Source organism: Lontra canadensis, unplaced genomic scaffold, assembly GCF_010015895.1.
Source record: "Lontra canadensis isolate GAN:19392208 unplaced genomic scaffold, GSC_riverotter_1.0 scaffold33, whole genome shotgun sequence".
Classification (NCBI taxonomy): Eukaryota; Metazoa; Chordata; class Mammalia; order Carnivora; family Mustelidae; genus Lontra; species Lontra canadensis.
The window spans coordinates 5,552,910-5,575,267 of NW_022631027.1; the positions used below are offsets into that span (position 1 = coordinate 5,552,910).

The 22,358-nt window shown below is 41.9% G+C and overlaps 1 protein-coding gene across 2 annotated transcripts in view; it reads right to left on the bottom strand.

The window, feature by feature from the left end:
* Positions 1-609: 609 nt before the first annotated feature.
* The window catches only part of TGFBR3 (transforming growth factor beta receptor 3), a 203,270-nt gene continuing 181,521 nt past the window's right edge, over positions 610-22,358 (bottom strand). The window contains exons 15-17 of one of the 2 annotated variants that reach the window (XM_032867117.1): positions 17,270-17,311; positions 14,934-15,038; positions 610-4,060 (exon numbers count right to left, since the gene is read on the bottom strand). In XM_032867117.1, coding sequence (XP_032723008.1) covers positions 3,942-4,060; positions 14,934-15,038; positions 17,270-17,311 — 266 coding nt within the window. In that variant the 3' untranslated portion in view covers positions 610-3,941. Of the gene's footprint in view, positions 4,061-14,933; positions 15,042-17,269; positions 17,312-22,358 lie in introns of both variants that reach the window. The other variant, XM_032867116.1, reaches the window with a different exon arrangement.

Sequence of the window (22,358 nt, forward strand, 5' to 3'; positions counted from 1 at the left end):
CAATTCTCTTGGTTGCATAGTGAAGAAAGAACTAGCAGGGGCCAAATTTGGAAGTCAGCATACTAGTTAGGAGGTTGTAGTCCTTTAGTTTAAGAGATAATGGGCCTTGGAGTCTGGATAATAGCAGCAGGAGTAGAAAAGGTTGAATAAACTTGGACTTATTAATTTGGTGGTGGGAGGCCAAAGAGGACTCCAGTTAGATTTCCAGATTTCTGGCTCGGGCAGTTAAAAGGTAGTGGTCATCCAGGTCCATAGAGAATGCTGGAACCATCACTGGGGTATGTGGAGATCCAAAGTACTATTACTTCCCATTCCTTGGTTCCAGGAGGTTGACAGAAAGGCCAGGAATGGATGCAGGGGCTGACACCCACTTCTGGGTCTCCCGCCCCATTTTTCCGAGAATAGTGACAGCTCCTGCTGTACGTTTCTTCTGGTCTATCCATTCTTTCTCTCTGCTCTACTGAGTTAGGCTTTTCTCTTAGCCTCTTCACTCCCCGCTCCTCATAAGTGCATTTGCAACAGAGGATCAATGTAGGAGAAAGTCACAAGGAAAAAATTACACCATCCTGATGGTAGAATTTAATGATAACCAAACAAGACAGGCATTAATAAATTGGTATATATCTTTTTTATTATGCACAGATAAAGGACTTAAAACTGTGGTTATCAAAACTATACATCTAAGCATGTTCATAAAATTGCCAACACATTGAACAGAGCAAAGAATACAATGGGGGTGTTCAAACTGGCCACAGGGATTTTAAGGGTACTCTTTTTACCCAGATAGATGAAAAACAGCAACAAAATCAGGCTCACTCAGGAAAAACCAGAAGAGAGAAGTATTGTATTTGGAAACTGATAATAGTCCTTTTTAGAAAAACATCTGTCAGTTTCATGAACAACCCCCAGATAAAACAAACAGGAAAAAGGTCACACACACACACACTAATCACCCAACAAAATGTGCTCTGTTAACACACCCGGCAGTAGAAGCGTCACTCACACCATGAGGTAGTTACAGTACGAAAAGGCTGGCACGCGTGTGCGCGCCCCTCCCCCCACACCCACAATCATGCCCACTACAGAACACAGACAGAAAATGGGTTTACAATCTTATTACAGACAAGGAAAAGACCATCTTCGTTTGTGCAGAAAATGCTATAGAAACAGCTCAGAGTGAAGATGTCTCTAACTCTTAAAATACAGAGTAACTGCTGGTAAACACATGGTGAAAAGCGAGAGGGCATTACACAGACCCTCCGCCTTCCTTTAGAGCATTTCAATAATAGCTTTAGCTTGAACAACAAACAAAGCCAAATGGTCTCTGTGAATTAGGGTGTAGCCTGCAGAAGTAACGAAAGACTTTGTAGACAGAAGCATTTAACTGGAATATAACAACAGTTTTAAAGAAACTTGCAGAACTTGTTATAAAGTATAGCTTGTATTTTGTATTGAGACTGTGAAGTATGAAGCGATTGAAAATGTTGTAATAAGAAGCTAGGGAGATAACACTTTCTTTAGAAAGGCTTTTTTAGAGACATTTCTGAGATACTTAATGACATTCACTCTCCAATTAATATGGGATCAGGTTTATCAACAGGGATTCCTTGATCTAAATAATACTTCTGACAGTAAGACCTAAACAAATAAAAGGTGATTTTTTTTCTTCTCTTTCTTTTAAAATCTTTTGGTTTGCATCTATAAATTTGTAAATTAATTTTAAATTATTTATAAAATCATTGGCAATGTAGCATCTCTCTCAAAAATATACATTTAAATATAATCACAAAAGGTTTTAACCCTGTCCATCTGAAGACTTGGATCTTTTAATATCTCTTAATGGCTAATTTTCTTTTTTGAAGGATGGAAAGGGTTTTTTAAACAGCAAAGAACTGATCAAAAGAATTCACAGTAACTGAAATTAAACATTTCATATGGAGTAATTTAAATTTATCAAAAACACTTAAATATATCTTTATACACAAATTTTTGTAGTAAAATATAGCTATAAGTGACTTAAAGACTCTAGTCTTCTTTGAAGACACCTTTAAACTTTTTTATACATAGAATATGCTAAAACAATACATTCTGCTGAAGGTTAGGCAAAGCGCATTATTTTCAAACACAGGTAGCATCATCTAAGTCCTCCATTCTGATACCCTTGTGTTAAAAAGTTAACTGAAGGAAATAAATTCTCTAATCTCATATCTTCATTTGTATGTGGAAATCTGCAAAATTTTCAAGAAGTTAACGTAGACAGCCTGGAAATCGTTGCCCTCAAGTAATCTTTCTTTTGGTTCATATTATCCAGATTGATTATCTACACTTCTCAGAGTATTACTCTGTGACTGAGTGACAAGTCTGTCCTATCAGTGACTAGTCGGATCTATCAGATCATATCAATGACTCTCAGTATCTCCACCTACTTATGTGCCTTATAGACACTGCCTTCAGATATTGGGTGATATCAACATTTCCTACTTAGCGTTCCATTCAGAGAAAGAGGCACAAATTCCTTATTTTAAGGGTGGTGAGATTTGTTTATGAGTATTTTGGGGTAGAATCTAGCCTTTCCTGTTTGTAGTTTTCAGAGTCATTTTGGGGAGAATTCTGGGAAAAAGTTAGTATTTACTTGCAATGAAGCTATCCTCAGTAGTAAATTAATTGGCATGAAGTTTCCCTCTGGCATTTTTTTTTTTAACACAGAGGTATCAGTTGAGCTTATTTTAGCTGCAAAGTGGCATCATATTATTCCATTTTAATGAAATCCACCTCAAATCCTTTTTGAGTTTGGAAAATATTTAAGGCAAGAGAACTAAAGCAGTCCAAATGAGTGCCCTTTTCCAGATCTCAGCACTCTCTTGGCAGAACTGGTGACCGTGTTTAGACAACCAACCGGAATCCAACAGGATCTGCCGTGCACGAACAAGAGCTTCGCATTTTACAAAAGGGTCTATTAGAAAGGCCGACATGTTTTGAGAGGAAACACTAATTCTCCCAAATAATTTAAGAGTAAGTTCCAACTTGGAGGCATAGGACATTTTAAAAAGGGGAATGAATTTCTTTTTAACTGAGAAGATGAATGTGCCAAATGACACAGTCTATACCTGTACTTGCATATACATTACTGTGCAAATTCCTCTTCTACTTTAAAACTAAAGTTGCCTCCACCTATAGGTTAGTTTTTTAGAACACAAGGTCATCAATGGGCCCAAATCTGCAGTCCCAGAATTTTGGCCATTTCCAAATTCTAGATGCTTATAAAGAAATCCCAAATTTGCATTAAGACATTTTTGCAATCGGTGTATGAGTGCGGGAGAAGGGGGAAGCTGATGAGGTTATCAGCGCGGGTTTTGGCCCAGGGCACCAGAAAGGAATGTTGCTGTGCTGTGTGTCCGGATGCAGTCCCTGAGCGCAGCACCCGTCAAGCCGACAACATCAGCCCCCAGAGGGTGTGACAGCAAAGTGAGAAGTGTGCATCCAGAAGGTGCAAATTAGACGTGGAGGAACACACTTAGAAAATCCTGAAGAACTCCTTTTGTCCTACATTTTGGTTCAGTTACACAAGAATCTTTGGCCATTATCTCCTCACGGGTCCTACCGTCTGCTTATTATCCTCTTACTGACTCCTTGCATCAGGGTCAATCTCAGGGCCCCAGTTTGTGGAGAGTCTTACCTGGACAAAGCAGCATTTTTGAAAACTGGCATGTGTTTCACATTGAAAACCCCCAGGCCTGTGCGGGGCTAGTGAAGGCCACCACCTCGGCTTTCTCGCGTGAGTTCTAGTGTCTTACGGAAGTCCCGGGGTCACATGTGTATTTGCCCTGGGGGAGGGGGGTGGGGATGAATACAACAGGTGGTCTTTAGATGGAAATTCACTCTCTCTTTACAAGGGCACGCCGCGACGTCTTCCAGGCCCGCATGCGCAGTGAGGGCCCCGGCTAGGCGGCGCTGCTGCTGGAGCAGGGCGTGCTCTGCGTGCTGCCGATGCTGTGGGCCGCGCTGCTGTTTTCCGAGGCCGGCGGGGAGGTGGGGACTTGCTGCCTTCCTGCGGTCTCTCCTGCGGTGAAGGAAGCAAAGGGGCAAGGGACAAAGTCACTGACAAGTACATTTCCCCGTCTGCCAGCAGCGGGCAGAAGCAAACCGACCAGGCCTTACACAGAAAGTTGCTGGGCGCGCTGGTTTGCTTTCTGTTCTTACGGCCTCTTGCGTGGCCAAGAGAGAACGGTTTTCAAGCGGACTGACAGGCAGTGTTAGTGACTCAGACCCTGACAGAGGACACCGAGTCCTCAGGATTTCAGTGCCTCGGACCTTTGAAGAAAGTACCACCATCTGCCCCCAGAGCCCAGCCCCTGTACTCAGGAACCAGCCCGTCTCTTCTCACAGAGAAGTTTGCAGGGTGAGACCTTTACACTGTAGTAAGAGAGACCTGCCGTTTTGGGGGCCTTTTTCTGAATCTACTTGTTCAAACTGCGGGTGGGGAGGCTTGGTTTTGCCGGAGCTGTAGCAGAGAGAGCTGTGTGTCCCAAGCACACAGCCCACCCAAGAAATGGCATTTAGGGCAAACTGCCTCCCAGAAAAACCTTTTGGGGAAGGAGGTGAGCACATGGGGAGTGTGGATACCAGGGAACCACATCCTCCATCCTCCAGTTCACTGGGGGTGCAGCGAGAATATCTCCTAACACATGAAGCATCCCACTTTTCATGACATCCCACTGCATTTTAACGAAGCACGTTCCTTGTGCCAAATGTGCAGTGCTTCGGAGGAGGAACAGGAACCCCTGGGTACACACATGGTTTGCATTTAGCCCTGCAAAAGGCCCTAGAGCAAGATCTTTTCTTCAGCGAAAATGGTCTCAGGGCAGCCCTCAGAAAATGGCTCTACGTAGGGAAAAGTGATCAACGCTCCAATGAAAAACACTGCATGTTCTCCGAAGTCACAGCATAAACTTAATAAACTTCTGGTCAGTGGTCTCCCTCCCCTCCTCCTCCAGTGTGGGAAGCCCCAGAGGGCCAGGTCTGTTTATGAATGAGCCTCCTCTTTCCTGTCCTGCTGAAACACACAGCTACCAGCCAAAGAGATAAGCAACCCTCTAGCTGCTTCATTAAAAAACTCACAGAGCAAAGGCGCTACCCTTCAAGGACGGGATCTCAGCCCCTCACTTCCATTCCCTTGCTGGGGCCCCTCAAAGACTCTGCCAAAAAAGCAGCTCTGGGAAATGTAGACCAGGCTCGTGCCCTTGCATCTGGTTACAGGTTTCCCTGCCACCCATTTCAGAAACCACACGACAACAGACGTCTGCATCAACCTCCAGGCATTTTTATGCTCACTGCATTATTTGGCCCATGCTGGATTTCCTCTGATTATCTTTTCTTCTGGGATTGGTGGGATAGAGATGGAATAGGGGGTCAATATGCCTCAGAGGCAGAGAAACTATATTTTCACTCTTCTTGGTTTCTTTCTTTTTTTTTGGCAATCTGTATTTTGGACCCTCCCCAGCATTGCCCTCTACCCTGCATGGATGTATGTAATTAAAGATGGGGAAGTTTGCCTTATTGGTAGTGACTTTTCTGCCAGAAATTCACTTTCCCCAGAGTGGGGGCTTATTTCTAGAGGGAAATCAAATCTTTTAGCTATTCTGATGTCAAAAACCAAATGAAAACAAAAACCCCATAACAAAAAAAACAAAAGCCTCCAGAGACCTGAACAATTCGTGATATATTTTAAAAACTCAGCTCCCTTAAGCCCACATGTTGATCCACACCCAGCTGGATTCTTATGTTATCAATTAGAAGGACAAATGTGGCTGTGCGTGAAGCACATTTTGAAAACATATTTTCCCCATTTAAACAGAGGATACACCAGAAAAGCAGAGGAATCAACACTTCACCTTCACTTTCTGGCTCACCTGGACTTCATTTGCACAGCCTGATAGCAGCTAAAGCAGGATGGCCTGGCCTCAACTATTCACAACAAACAAGTGTCTCATCCAGAACTGGATTATTCTGAGTCAGGAAAAGTGCCAGTCCTGCTCCCTGCCCAGGAAGTCTGAATATTTGCTTTCTGATGTCTATTTGCCAAATACAATTTGTTGCCATGCCAGTTTATTTTAATCAGTGCCCATTAAAAAGGTCTTTCAATTCCCAGTTTTGGAAACTCTTGTGCTAATGTAAAACACTGTCCAAAATGAAAGCTCAAAACAAGGAAGCCCCCTAGAGTCAAGATTGTAGGATGCATTTCACCATGGCATACAAGTCAACTTAACCTAATAATCTACTGACTTCAAAATAGCATTATATGCTGACAGATGGTAGCTACACTTGGTGGTGAATGTTGCAGAATGTATAGACTTGTAGAATCACCATGTTGGACACCTGGAACTAAAATAACACTGTGTCAACTATACTTCAGGGGGAAAAAAATGAGAACAACAACAAAAACCAGTCTACTAACTTTGAGCCAATTATGTGCCAAGGCAAGGAGAATCTTTATCTGAGAATCTGCCCCAAATATGGAAAATACCTTCTTCTACCGTGGTGACTGTTTTCACATGTAAGGCACGAGATTTCTCAATATAACCAAGTTATTAAAAAACTTCTACCTTCTGAGAAATTAGGACAAAGTTTTTCATTGTCAGATGGAAGGTGGTGCTACAGAAAAAGTCACCATGAGAAACAAAGTTCAATGTGTAGCAACTTCTGCTTAAAAAGCCAGTGGAGTTCCCCTGGGTTTTCTAAGCTGGGCCCTTTGGTTTTCTGCTATCACGATGACCTCTCATTTCTTGGAGCACTGACTTTCTCTAACACATCCCTTGGGTGACAAACACAACCGCCCTTCTTCTGAGAAGATGGGCCGTGAGGACCGCAGGACTAAGCAGGGAAGCCCCACTTAGCAAACATAAGGAGTCCAAGGAAGGATCCTTTCTGCTCATAAACATCAGAGTTGGCCATCAGAAGAAATGTGTTCAGTCTTCACATTTTGCTCCTAAAATTTCACACCCCACTGAGGAAGAGAGATGTGGGGAGGAAGGACAGTAGAGGAGGAGGCATTTGGAGGAGGGTGGTTAGAACTAATTTGACCTGGCTCATATATTTGCCTGTGGCTGAGCTCAGCTATTGGCAGAGATACTTTCAGAAATAGAAAAATATATTTCTTAAGGGATAATCTGTTTTATTTCTTTAGCTTGGCATGGAGTTGTCCAGATCTGATTTCTTGCCACCTCTCTGGCAGTCTACTTTACAACTGGATTCTTATCTCTGCGTCTTTCAGCACGGCCGGGCAGGTCGTGGGGAAGAAACTTTATCACAGAAAGATGTGAATAACACGGAGAGGCTCTATGGGTAAAGAACAACAGCAGAATTTTAAAGGAAGGTGAGAGGAATCTCAAACATTTAGCCCAAAGGAGAATGTTTGCAAATATCACCCAAAGAGGATTATTATGAAGAAGAGCAGACAGCTGTTCTTTCTCTCTTAAGGGCAGATCGTGAGGAAATCAGTTTAAATGGTAGCAATGAGGATTTAGGTCACAGAGAAAAGAACTTGCTGATTATGGGGATTGGTTAGTTACAAGGGGAATTTATGGAATCCCCTTCTTGGAAGATACTTAAGCACTGGATGGAAAACCAGATGCCGGCGGTGATTTAGATTTAATATTACTTGATGCTAGAAAGAAAAAGATACTGTCCACTAGGCCTATGTGCTGCTTGCAATTATGAACCAACCAATGTTTCAATCTCTTGATATCCTAACTGTAATTATTTTTACAAGCTTACTCCTGTAAGGAGAGTGACCTAGACTACCATTAGTTTATAGAAATTGTCAATCACTCTCACTTTCAAAAACTGTCCCTCCCTACTCTCCAAGCTAAAAGACTTTCCCTCTGCAGGCAAACTCAGCAGGAGGGGTAAATTTGATGTTGTTATCATTTATGAAGAAAGGGGGAAATATTCCAAGCCAGGAATGAATGAATGAACGAATGAATTTTTAAGATTTTATTTATTCATTTACAGAGAGATAGAGAGCATGAGCAGAGGGAAAGGGAGAAGCAGGCTCCCTGGAAAGAAGGGAGCCCGATGCGGGACTTGATCCCAGGGTCCTGGGATCATGACCTGAGCTGAAGGCGGACACATAACCAAATGATCCATCCAGGTGCCCCCCAAGGTGGGAGTTTAAAAGCTTCAAAAATATCCTATCTCTTTCTTTCTATATTCCTGCAGTATGGCCAACCTATGTGCACCTGCATTTTGGTTTTCCATGGCTATCTTTATTTTTTATTTTTCTTAAAGATTTTCATTTTTAAGCAAACTCTATACCCAACGTAGGGCTCCAACATAGGACCCCAAGATCAAGAGTCACCTGCTCTACTGACTAAGCCAGCCAGGGCCCTTGTAGCTATCTTACTTTAACTTAGCGTGTGCATGTGGCTGCGAATGGATCCTGAAGCCTTTACAGTCACACCAGAGTTCCCACCCGTATCCTTCTGATTGCTGGGACTTAGTCTCTTGCCCCCTACTTCAGTCACACCCATCTTGCTGCTTCTCTCTTCACCTGGACTAAACGTGGGAGCTTGAAGAAACTTCAGACTTCTAGAAACATAGGAAGCCCAGGCAGATGCTTCTAATTAAAAGCTCTTACCTGACTGGGATAAACCTAAGGACGTGTTGACTTATGCTTTTTAAGAACACACAGTATGTTCATCTGAGGATTGCTGAATAGAAGCCTGAGGGATTAGGAAAGGCACACCTAATTTGAGACCTCAGCATTTTAATTTGCTCTGTGAAATGCAGCATTCCTTCCACTCTTAGGTTTGTTTTTTTTTTTTCCTCTGCCTACACATCTGAGTACCCTTCAGTATCTTACATTTTTGTAGCACTTGGGAGTTCAGAAGACTTTTCACATGTATTCTTGGTTACTTGTTCTTATTGCCAATAACCCTGCGGAATAGGGATCAGGTCTATGTTTACTAAAAGGAAACATGGTTAAGGTACCTGGCTCAGGTAACAAGACTAGCAATGAAACTAGAGCTTCAAGTCCAAGGGTTGTACAGATACACGTGGAGGGTGGCCTCCCCCAGTGGCCCTGCTTTACCCTCTTCCTCTTGTTATCATCAGACTTTGAGTACATTCTATTCAGGGGCCACAAGGCAAGTTTTAAATAAAGTATAAAGATAAATGATGACAACATCTAACCCATCCTCCTGCATGTATTTGTTTGCAAAAGTAAAGTGTTTTAGTTTGGCGAATGGGGAGGCACAACTTTAGAAACTGATCAACAGTGACCAGAAACTTCTCTAAACTACAAGTGGTCTAGTTCACTCTTCTTACGGATGAGCGATTGAAATCATTACAATTAGGGTATCAAGAGACTGAGACATTAACTGGTACAGAATTGCAACCTACACAGAGGCCTGGAGGAAAATCTCATCAAAATTAAAAGGCATAAACCTGCAAGAAAGAAGAAGAAGGAAAACAAACAAAGAAATAAAACTGGAAATGGAGACCAAAGCAGTAAAATACTGGAAGCTGGTAAAGAAATGAGTGAGTGACCTAGCAGATTTAAGAGAGCCAGAATCTAAGCCAACAGTGAGAGAAGCTGAGAAACAACCAAGTTATAACCCAGAGCCCTCAAAAACTCAAGAAATGGTGGCATCAGATACCCCAAAAGAGAGAGTAAACAAGGTGCTGCAAGCACTGGGGTTGGCTGACTTCCGTATAAGCAGCAGTGAGATTTCCCTAAATCCCCTTCTTTACTCTGTCTGGTGGGACCCTACTCTTCCTCAGCGGGGAGGAACACAGGAAGTTTACTCTCCAGAAGATAAAACTGAGAGTCTGATCAATACCAGGACAGCGAGAGAGAGCAGAGAACCCAGCTGAAAGAGGATTAAATGAATGTCATGGACATTGAATGCTGTGATCCCCAGAACACAGACAGCCAGATCTACACCCTCCAGGAGGAAAACCTGAGGAGCTCAAGAGGAAAGATCTAAAGATGTGTTATCAGGAGTTCTTTGATAAAAGGCCTAGTCAGATCACCCTAAGGGAAGTTCACAATCAATATATCCCATCCACAAGCTCAGAACTTACTCATTCTTAAATAATCCTATGTTAGTATTCTCAAAGAGATATTATACCCATGGGATAAAAATAGGGTATATGCTTTTAATTCATAGGAAAAATGTTTTGGAATTTAAAAATCTTAATACAGTATTTAAAAATTCAGTAGGAAACTAAAAGATAAAGGTGAAGAGTTCTCTTAGAAATTAAGGGAAAAAAGTAGAAAACAGAAAAAGGAAAATTAGGGGATCATTCAAAAGATTTTTTTTTTTTTTTTTTTTTTTTGGAGAGAGAAAAAGGGGGTGGGTGGGCAGAGGGATAGGGAGATAATCTCAGGCAGACTCCTGCTGAGTGCAAAGCCTGATGACGGGCTTGTTTGCATGACCCTGAGATCATGACTTGAGCCAAAATCAAGAGTAGGATGTTTAACTGACTGAGCTACCCAGGTACCCCAAGAGGTTCAATTCCAGATAGATTTCTAGAATGTGGGAGAACACAGAAAATAGGAGAAAACAAATAATTCTAAAAATCTTAATGCTCAAGGACATGAGTTTCTGGACTAAAGAACTCACTTAATGCCTGGCATAAGATATGAAAATACACCTAAATCAAGGACTGTTGTAAAATTTCTTCCAGAAAAAAAAAAAAAAAAAACAAACTAAACCACAATAACATAAAAAAACAGGCCAGGAATCTGAATGGCTTTGAGTTTCCCAAAAGCAATCTTCAGAGGTAAAGGTCAATGAGGAGTGCTTCTAAAGTTCTGAAGGAAAATTATTTATGACCTAGAATCCTATACTCTGTCAAACTACCTACCATGTGTTTGTATAAACTGAGGATATTTTCAGATATGCAAGGTATGACAATCATTTACTTCTTATGTGCCTTTTCCACAGAGGAGGAGGAAGACATGGGAGAGATGACACAGGCCATTCAAAACTCCCAAGTGCAGGGAACGCCCAGAATGGTGGTGAAAGAATGTTAAGACAGCAGTGTCCAAACAGAGACAGTGACCAGTTCAGGCAGGAACCAGGTAAGAAGGCTCCAGGAAAGATTTAGTGAAGGAAAGGAATCAGCAGAAGATCTGTTACCTGAATATGTTAAGAGATTGAGTCCACTGGCTGAGAGTCAACAGATGAATTAGTGAGAAGTATACAGAAAACTAAGCTAATGTGTGTGTGGGGAAAAGATAATCATTAATCCTAGGGAAAATTAAAGGTCAGGCAGGAATGGGGTGCCTGGATGTCTCAGTTAAGCGTCCAACTCTTGGTTTTGGCTCAGGTCATGGTCTCAGGGTTGTGAGACTGAGCCCCACATTGGGATTCCCTCTCTCTCTCTGCACACAGCCCCCCATGCCCCCACTCACATGTTCTCTCAAAAAAAAAAAAATCATGCAGAAGGAAAATGATATTACATAGCTAAACTGTGCTTAGCATTTAGGTAGTCATAGTAATGTAAACAGTAAATAGTGATCAACCCCAAATTTCAGCATAATTCTGTCAGGAGAATGGTGGGGATTGGGGAGCAATCAGGGGCATGAATGTATAACTGGGGCAGAGAGATGAAAAAGAACTAAATTCTCCATTGTAGGAGGTGGACAGAAAAGGCCTGCAACGGGTAAGTTAAGAAGTAGTGCTATTATACTATTATTTTGATATATGGATTAATGTCCAAAATAATCAGCTAAGAGTCAAAAATAGTGCTCTGAGGAGCAAGAAAAGGGAGTGAGGCAGGAGGGGGCTCATGTTCTTCACAGCATGAACCGCAGTTCTTATAGAACTATTTTAGCCTTTAAAGTATATGCAGGTACTACTGTGATAAGATTAGAAAATTTGACAAAAAAAATAAAAAGTAAATACTTTTGCCCCGACCTCAAAAAACCCTTCACGGACCACAGGTTTGGGACTCTTGAACCAGCAGGGCTCTCAGGAGCATCAAGATTCTATGGCTCCTTTCTAGCACAATTTCCATTCCAACGGCTCCTTGAGAACATAAGCTTCAGGAATGGAATTTTCCAAACAGGGTTAAAATAGCCTTAAGGATGCATCCCTCACGATGCCCAAAGCTATCATATGAAGAAGTAGGGACTCAGCTTTCTTAGACTCACACACATTCCAGGTACGTAAGTAGATATCCCCAATTCAAACATGTGACTTGGTTTTGTGCTCTGTGTTCAGATGGAACAGAAAGCGTAATCAAAGAGAATCTGTCTAAATTAAGGGTTGTGTTTGACACAGAGGCAGATGCTGCTTGAACCCCCAAATTATGCCATATAAGGTCTGCGTTCCACAGCTTATATTATTGTGGAAATTGAATGTACTGAGTCTGTGTTTGTATACACATATCTCTCCACTGGATACTGCATTATGATTTCTCTTCATTTAAACTTGCTGCTTCGCTGGTCCAGGTATGAAACCAGAGGAGTTCTGGACAGGATAGTGCCACTGGGTTCTGAAGTGAGCCTTTTTCACACTTACGTGATGTTGGTTTCTCGTAGGAGAAGTCTTTAAAATGAACCAGAGGCTATGGCTATTAGTAAAAATTCATTCTGAAGCTGTATCACGTGTGATGCTAGCAGGGTTAGGGCCCAAACAACAGTGTCTATAAACTTTTTAACTTCCAAATCAGTGTAATTTATATTGCTGGAAACCGTAACAGGAAGGGTTTTGGGTTTTGTTTTTCTTTCATCTATTTCCAAGCCTATTTCTATATTAACGAAATGTAAAAACTCCTCCCCTTCAGTCTCTGGTTTGTTGCGGGAGGGAGCAGGAACAATAAACCTGGGAATGTAATGAGCAAAGCAATAAAGGGCGTAAAACCACACTTTGCTTTTTATCAGGTTTGTGAGCTTGGCTCTGCACAGGAGTTGGGGATTATCAGCGTGAGTTCAGTGGGATGTGTGCCAAGAGTGAGGGCCATGTGGTAGCTGGACTGGCCTCCTGGCCTGAGATGAACTCTCAGGGTTTGAGGGTGTAGTTCGATGGCCAAGGCGAGTCAGGGCTCAGTGGGCACATGTTAAGCCCATATAAAATCCTCAGGGCTATAGAGTCTTTTTGGCGTAATTTCAAGTTCATTCCCAATATACAGCTGAAGCGGCCAACAGTCCTAGAACCTCCCAGCAACGCAGGAGATTGGGAAAGACTGTGAGGAACAGCTAGTCTGAGATCTGAAAGTGTCCGTATTCCCATGACAAATTATTTACTCTAAAATGCTACTCTGCAGAACGCTTTCTCTTCTGGTGCTTGTATGAGCCATTCCCAAGGAAGAATATTCCTAAACCGATTCACAGACATTTGTATATCCTCAGAATCATTACATTTAAGATTAAGAGTCTTATTTTTCTCTCTCTCACATGAAATGGACCTCCCTCAAATGTCACTGACTAGGAACAAGAATCTGAGAACTCAAAGCCCCACTCTTACACTCTCCTTAACTTTCACTGTGGATTGTGTGACTTCCCCAAGCTAGGCACAAAGGACATTTCCTCCTGTCACCTGGAGGATGACATCTCCAGATTCATCTGGAGGATGCGGTATTTGAAGTGAAAATTCTGGTGAGGATTAAGATATGACTTCTCAAAATGCCCTTCTGTGCTTCTCCTTCCTTTAAAGCAGTCTTCTTTTCAGCTTGTCTGGTTGAATGGTCCAAGGTAAGGCCAAAGATGAGGGCGTTCATTGGTTCAGTGGAAAATTAATGAAATTCTTTTTTTTTTTAAAAGATTTTATTTATTTGACAGAGAGAGACACAGCGAGAGAACGAAAATAAGGGGGGTTGCGGGGGAGAGGGAGAAGCAAGCTTCCCACAGAGCAGAGAGCCTGATGCGGGGCTCGATCCCAGGATCCTGGATCATTACCTGAGCCGAAGGCAAGACACTTAACTACTGAGCCATCCAGGCGCCCCCAAATTAATGAAATTCTAAACAGAAAGGCCATGGCCTCTGATTGATCAATCAAGCACAATTTACCTGGGTTCACAGTGTAAATAGCAAGGATCCAAGGACATAGAAGCCCAACTAGCTCACTAGACATACCCCCAAATGCATGTCTTTCTTTGCTATATACTAAGAAAGAAGCAACATAAGGGCAGTCTATTTGTTTTTTCCCCACTGCACTAGACTCCCCTTGCTACGCCTGCCTTCTGTACTGGGGTCAGAATAGGTTCTCTGTTCAGGCCAGGTTTCCAACCTTGGGATTGAGGAGAAGGGGCAAGGGAAGGGGTAGGGGGTGGGGGGACATATCAGAATTTTGGGGAAAGAGGAACACAGCTTGAAAACAAATGCTTTGTTTCACCATTTTTATTTTTTTGCAATTCACGAAAAGTTGTTTTTAAAATTTAAATAACTTCATAGAAGAAAGACATGAGAATTTTATGCTTATCAAAGAGGACATGGCATGGGTTTTAAAAGGGTCAAGAAATTCTAGTTGAAGTCATCGAGACTGGGGACTCTGGTGGATAGTGCTCAACCTCTTGGCAAATATGGTAATAAAATCTTAGCTTCCTTTCTCACTTCCTGCCCATTCATATGTCTGTACTGAAGTCTTGAGCTTTGAGGGAAGGGTTTATATTTCCAGTTTGTCTACATCAATTTTCTTTAATTAAACCCTAACCACAAAATAGCTTTATTAGTAGCTAACCTTCACCAACATCTCAACGGCAATTAGCGTAGTTTAAACATTCCTTTTCTAACGGTGCTTAAAGCAAATTATATTTTTGCAAAACCCAACTGATGCCAAAATATGTCCAAGCGCAAACTGTGGGAATGACCTTTCTCTCGTTTGTTATTATTCCATCCACCCGCCCATGCAATGAAACACTGAAACGTCTGCTGTGTGGCAGACACAGGGGACGCATGCGGACTAATACTCAACAGTCACACTCACCTGTGTGAGAATAAATGTACCACAAGGCCCCCGTCAGGAGTGCTCCGATCACAAACGCCGCAAACGCAATGCCCATCACGGTGAGGGTGTCCAAACCATGGAAAACTGCTACAAGGAAGGGAAGCCAATACATGCTTTCAGTGAGTCTGCACCAGATGTTGCAACTTTGTATTTGTTTTACAAGCACTGTCAGGCTGGGCACAGACTAAGAAAATGAGGCCAAAATGAGAATCCCAACCAAATGCAATGCATCTGAAACTTGCACATTTTTTTTTCTTTCAAAATGATCAGATTTCCAAGATAGCTTCAATTTGCAGGTTACATCCTCAATCTGAAGATGCTCTGGAAACTGAAGTGAGCTCCCATTATCAAACTGTGGCACAATGCTTCTTATTCATCAAACACTTGCAACAATGAAACAAGGAAAACACAGAGATAACTAATTTCAAATACTCTACAAATACATTTTCATGGACACTTAGAGGTATGAGAGATAATAGGAAGATTGTGGTGGACAAGGAGGAAACGTAAGGTAAGGAAGGATCAACTATTCCTATAGATTCTAATATTTCACTGGTCCCTTCAGATCAAACCCTCCATCTTAATAATTCTGTATTGCGTCATTTAAAACAACCCACTTTTTAACACTTTCCCAACCGTGATCTTTCTATGAGGGGGACGGAAATACTTCTCGATGTGGAGTGATGTCAGTTTTATGGGCAGCAAAACATATAAATAGAACCAATTGTTCCTCCACTTGGCAAAGATGTTTATATTTGAAATTAATTCCAGGCCACAGAAATAGAACATTTCCTTTCCTTTAAGAGAACTACGTTCTGTGAATCACTTATAAGAAGTTAAAATCAGCTTCCAAGAGATGGGATTTTCAGCAGAATAAAATTTCTAAGGTGTCTATTTTTTAAATATAAATTTAAATATAAATTTAAGGTATAGGATCTCCCCACTATCTCAAACCCATTTCTATGCTCCTCTTGAGTCAGAAGCGACACTGGCTGATCTCTATGTAAATTAAATCTCTTTGCCTTTCATCTTACTTCAGTGTAGAAGACCTAGTTATATAGACAAATGTGACACACATACCCACCCCTGCTCCGAGAAGCCCCACCACTTGTAAGTATGCCATGCTATTGAAGATTCTGGAATTTTGGAATTTCCAAGTCCTGGTGGCTACTTTTCTAGCCATATGCCCTTTGGTGTGTTAATTTCTGGAAATGGACCTAGCACTACTTCACCTGCTGAAGGCAGGGAGTGAACAAAAGGAGTTTGTAAAAGGTCTGGGGACCTGAGGAAGGAATATGAACTGGGAAGAACTCTGGAGGTTAAGATGAAGCAAACCATCCACTCAACTTAATTTAGTCTGTAGGTATGCCTTTTTATGCTTACAGATGTAAAACTGGGGCATGATTGCAAGTTTTTAGTAAAACTCCTCTGAAATTCTAAAAATGGAGATGTCATTTATGAAAACCAGGGTGGGTCATCTCCCATGTGTCTCTTTGTAGGTTCATGATACTCTTCTGTTATACTGCTGAACTAAGGCACTTAATTAAAACAGTGTAGTGCTTTGCATAAAGAAACTCGTCAGACTGTTATGTGTATATGATGAGGTCAGCCATGGAGACTAATCTAGAGAGCTGTAGGGAAGAATTCTCCTCACAAGGCAACAACATCATCTAGAAGAGCTCTGGGTCCAAAGCCAGAAAGCCCAGGTTCTAGTCCTACCTGAATGCCAGTTATAACCATGGGCAAGTCACTTAAATATTTTTTGGTCAGAATTTCCTTCTGCATAGTGACAAAATTGGCCCAGATAAATCCCAATGCACCATTTTGTAGTAGTTGGTCTCTTTCCTTTATTTCTTACAAGTCTCCCCTCCTCGCCTTTCCTTACACACCCCCCTTGGACTAGAGATTGTCTCAAAGACACAGCAACTATCTTCCTTTAGCAAGTAACTACTGTCGATGACATGGAAAACAAAACACTCCCAGAGATGTGAGTTAATGCTTTTAGATCATAACTGATAAGTATGCAAATAATGAACTCTCTCCAAAGCTAAGTAAGTTACTACCTTCCCATTAAGGGCACACATGCCAGTGGGTCAACAAATTCATATTTAAAAGTGGCAGGCAGAAAAAAAGAAAGAGGATGAAGGCAGGACAGAGGAAAGGAAAAAGTATGAGATTACGAAAAAGGGGGAGACAGGGATTGAGAGCAGAGGTCTTCTTATCAAAACTCAAAGTTTGCCAAATGCTCCATAACCAATTCATTTTTATAAAAAGCCCAGGAGGCTTCCTTTCAAAAAAGATGGATAAAGACTTACGTGGAGAATTTGGACTTGGTTCCTTAATGCCTGGACCTGTTTCTGGAAAAAAAAAAAAAACAAACACACACACACACACACACACAAAGAAAAACTTGATGTATTCCATAGAGAAACCAAGTTTTAAGCAAAAGTTCATCACAATCTCAGCAGGGATTGACATGTTCCTATTTGTTAATACTCAGTGAAAGTGTTAACAGTTATCCTCTTTAGATGTCAAAACTTTAACATGGCTACTCAGAAATGTTAAACATTGCATTTTGTTAACGATCAATTGTACAGCTTCTCCAAGTTGAAGAAAACTTGAAGGCAAACTTACGGAATTTGAGTCTGACAGCATGTGTGTGTGTATGTGTGTGTGTGTGTGTGTATACACCTTTGTATTTATTTACAAGAGGATTCAATAGCTTTAAATACCATATTTCTCCAGTATATTCATGATATTTTTCCACTTTCAAAAATCTTTTAATGTGCACAAGTTTTGTGGGGGCGCCTGGGTGGCTCAGTGGGTTAAGCATCCCACTCTCAACTGGCTCAGGTCATCTTGGGGTTGTGAGATCGAACCCCACATCAGGCTCCACGCTCAGCTCAGCAGAGTCTGCTTGGTTTTTCTCTCTGCCCCCCTACCCCTCGCTCACTCAAATAAATAAATAAATAAAATCTTTTAAAAAGTATACCTAAGTTTTGTAAAAGTATCCTTATTCTTCTTTCCTTAATGCCATTATCCTATAGTTTAGCTCTTTTTAAAAAAAAAATAAGAACTTATTTATTTGAGTGAGGGAGAGAGTGCACACATGCTCTGGGGGAGGGGCTGAGGGGATGGGAAAGGGACAAGCAGACTCCCTGCCGAGTGCAGCTTGACAGGCGATCTCAGGATCATGACCTGAGCCAAAACCAAGAGCTGGGTGCAACTGAGCTACCCAGGTGCCCCTCAGCCTCTTTTCATTAAACATCTACATTATTATAGAGCTTCCCTAACTGGTCTCCTTGTTTCCACCCACTGCCCCTGCTCCTGCCCTAAATATTTCCTCCTCCATATTTTCCCTCTGAGTGAATTTTCCAGAGCCCAGATTTGATTATGTTATTGTCCTGATTAAATTGCTCCATGACTTCCTGTACTCATAGGGAAAAAAAATCTAAACTCAAGCCTGGTACACAGAAGTTCTGCTTTCCTTCTCTACCAGCATATTGCTAGCCTCCTTTCCTAAGGGCCCTTCACCCACACTGGGCTCCTCATACTTATTTAAACTTCCCAAATTCTCCATGCTGCTTTAGGTCGTCACACTTTGCAAGCCATCCCCTGAAATACCCTCCTCCCCCAGACCTGCTTATTGGTATTTTCACTGGGAGGCCTTCTCTGACTCTCTCAGTGCCACAACCTCCACCCCAGCAGGGCCGGTCTCTACCCATGTGGCTTACTCCATCCCTCGGTTGTCCTACACAAAACTCTGTCACATCCTAATTCTCTAGATTCTTCTCTGCCCTGAGGGCAGGGTATAGTTCTTACTCATCTGGACATCCCAGGGCTCAGCCTAGCAAGGAACAGGCCTGCCAGAAATGTTCCGTGAAGGATGACTAGAATGTTGACGTACTTCTTGACAATGGAGACAACAGAAGGAGCTGGGAATAAGGCTATACAACAGTGCTTGTATACTCTGACATTTCTATAATGCTTTCGTGTTCAAATCTCATTTGAGGTTCACACTAGCCTATGCGAGAGGCAGAAAAATAATTCTTATCACTATTTTACAAACGAGCATCCTGAGACTCTGCTATCATGTGACTTGCCCAAGGTCACAGCTGGAAAGCATCAGCGCAGGGGCTGAGCCCAAATTCCCGATTCTGCTTCGTAGGCTACATGACGGGGGAGTGTCGCTCTGTCCTTAGCAGGGGAGCACTGATTAAGAAGCTTCTTGTGACTCACGGTGAGAACAGCACAGATCAGGGGACGGTGTATTATGGCCCAATACTTATTTTTACATGCCTTATGAATTAAGAGTACATTTTGTATTTCTAAGTGACTGAAAAAAAACCCTAAAGAATAATATTTTATGACATATGAAAGGTATGTGAAAGTCAGACCTATTCCATAAATCAAGTTTTCTTTGAACATAACTATGTGCATCATTTGTATATTGTCCATGCCCGCAATGCTATAGGAGCAGCAGGGGTCATCAGGGCATGGCCTGTGTGAGAGACAGACCCGAAACACTCCCCAGCTGGCCCTTCCCAGAAAAAGGGTGCTGTGTCCTGGGACAGACTCCGACCCTGCCCTTTAGAGCGGCAAGTGATGAGTGTTCTGCACGTACCTTTCCACCTTCATTTTCATTCAGTGAGAAGGAACACATACCTTGTGTCGGAATCCACAGTGGAGCAAAAGACATAGTGAAAAACTGACCAAACCAGCAGCGTTTGAGGTCATGTTTACAAAAATAAAGAAGCTACGTAGGATTGTAAATTCTCGGGATTAACCACCTCAGCTAGGCTGCCTACATTCCTGCAGAGTGGGTCCAGCTCTAGGGGAAGCAATGCCATGGGATGAAGCAAAGCCACCACAATGGAATGGTGCCCCCCAGAGTTGTGCAATGTGGTGGTGCCAGGGTGAGGATATGTTCAGGTTTTAAAGAGAATTACTAAAATTAAAATAACTCTGAAAGCTTTTAAGGAAATCTTTTTTTTTTTAAAGAAAATATAATTCAGGATGCAGAACAATCACCAACTACAAAATAACACAAGAGACTGTCTCCTAGGAGTCTCATCCCATCAGCCTATTGGCAGAGATAAAATAATGAAGGTGATGCCTTCCATTTACAGATGTGTGTAGTGTTTTACAACTGACAAAAAGCCTTCTCTTAGATTTTCTCATTTTAACCTCCCAAGAATCCTATGAAGTAGGGGTATCTCACCACAAAACTACTTCCAAGAAGCAGTGGTTGGATTCACTGAACTAAGTCCAAAGGCATTTAAAGGTCTCTATAGTCTTCATCATATGAGAAATATACACACTTCTGGGAAGAGTTCCATCCAGTCAATCGCCCATGGCTGAACTCTGTCGCTCAGAATCCCTAAGTGGTTTTAAATAATGACTCTCCCCTGAGGAGACCTCACATGTGAGAATGTGGGTTTTAGAGCAAGGCCTGTGTGATGGATGGCATTGTTTTAAAATTCTTAATGGATTTAGGCTATGATCTAATCCCTCTCCCCCACCCCAAATAGGGGGCTTCTCTCAGAGCTAAATAGAAACAGTTGTTGCTTATTTCCCCTGGGTGAAGTTTCTCCATAAACAATAACAAGTACAAGCTGCAGCACTGAGGTTATAGGACTTTATCCTTTTTTTTGTTCCAAAAATCCCCAATAACCCCTGTGTATGACTAGGGAGTCTGATCTCTACCAGAACCCTAAAACAGAGTTGGCGCACTGAAAGGAAAACAGGGGAACACAGCAATATTTACTTTTGGTTTAAGGGTACAATTGTAAGAAAGGAACCCTTGCTATTGCTGCAAAGATAATGTTAACAATAGAGATTTATTTGCAGAAAGAACAAGCTATAATCAACATTCTGAATTAAATATCTTCATATACTCTGGAGCAAAATTCGGTCTGCCTCTAGAACCAAATTTCCCTCATCAGATGGCTGGGCATGGTTTTCATAAATGGGATATTTCTGGGGTTATGCATGAGTAATGGACCACAGCTTTTAGCCTCCAGCTTTCAATTCAGTTCTCCTAAACATGGTAGATGGAGCAGGCCCACGGGGAGATAAGGTGTTTACTCGGTACCCACATCTATTGGTGTTTGGCAAAGAGAGAGAGAGAGGGAGATCAAGAGGCTAGAGACTCAGGAGGCCTCTGCGCAGATCTCTTTTAACATACAGTTTTTACTAAGTTCATTGTAATCAAACCCCTTCTCTGGGTTCTTTCAATATTGATGGCATTCATTCTAATTGTCTGGTCACTCCTCTACACCCTTTCACTTGATTGGTGGTTCTTACCTAGGGTGATTTTTGCCCCCTGGCACCCCACCAGGACATTTGGAAATGTCTGGAGACATTTTGGGTTATCACAATGGGTAGTGGAGGGGTTTGCTATAGGCACCTAGTGGGTAGAAGCCAAGGATGCTATTCAAAATCCTACAACGCACAGGACAGCCCTCTACAATAGTTATCCAGCTCAAAAGCATCAATAGAGTCAAGATTGTGAACCTCTGCATGACATTGTGAAGGCCTTACAGACAAGATAATGTGTTTACTATATGCCTAGCATATGGTAGGTACCAATAAACATTTTTTGGAATAACCATAATTGTCATGTGTATCCTAATACTGCGTACATCTCGCCAAAACCAATCTTCATGCTGCTTTCAGGGTAGTCTTCCTAAATGATCTGATCATTGGTTCCTTACCCAAGAGCTTTTTTTTCAAGATTTTTTTTTTTTTCCTTCTAAGTAATCTCCATAACCAACATGGAACTTGAACCCACAACCCCGAGATCAAGAGTTACATACTCCCCAAATGACCCAACGAGGAGCCCCAACCTCTTAGTGTTTCTTAACTTTCAGAGGTGCCATACTGGAATATTTATGGATGAGATGACATGTCTGGATTTCCTTCAAAACAATCCAGGGACAGAAAGTGAGAAAACAAGTTTGGCCATAAATGGGTAGTTGTTGAAACCAGGAGAAGGATTCATGGGATTCATTCTACAATTCTATTCTATTTTTGTATATATTTGATATATATATATATTCCAAAGTAAAAAGTCCCTACGGTATCCCTCTCCCTTGGGTAAAGACTGAATGACTTAGTCTGTCCATTAAGCATTTCTACCATCTTTTTACTCAGCTTCTCCTCATCTCTACCTCAGCCTGAGGACAAAACCTGGCTGGGTGCATTAGAGTATTTTTGTTCTGGAAAAATCAAATGTGTTCCAAAAAGTAACGCCTCTCTTGGATTAACTTCCAACTGACATTCACAACTTTCCCTTTCATTCCCCTTCCACCCCCACTCCCCCCAAAAAACCCAGTTTGGCTGAGAGGTTAAGAGGAAGGAAAGGAAATTAATATTTACCGAGTGCCCATGATATGCCAGGTG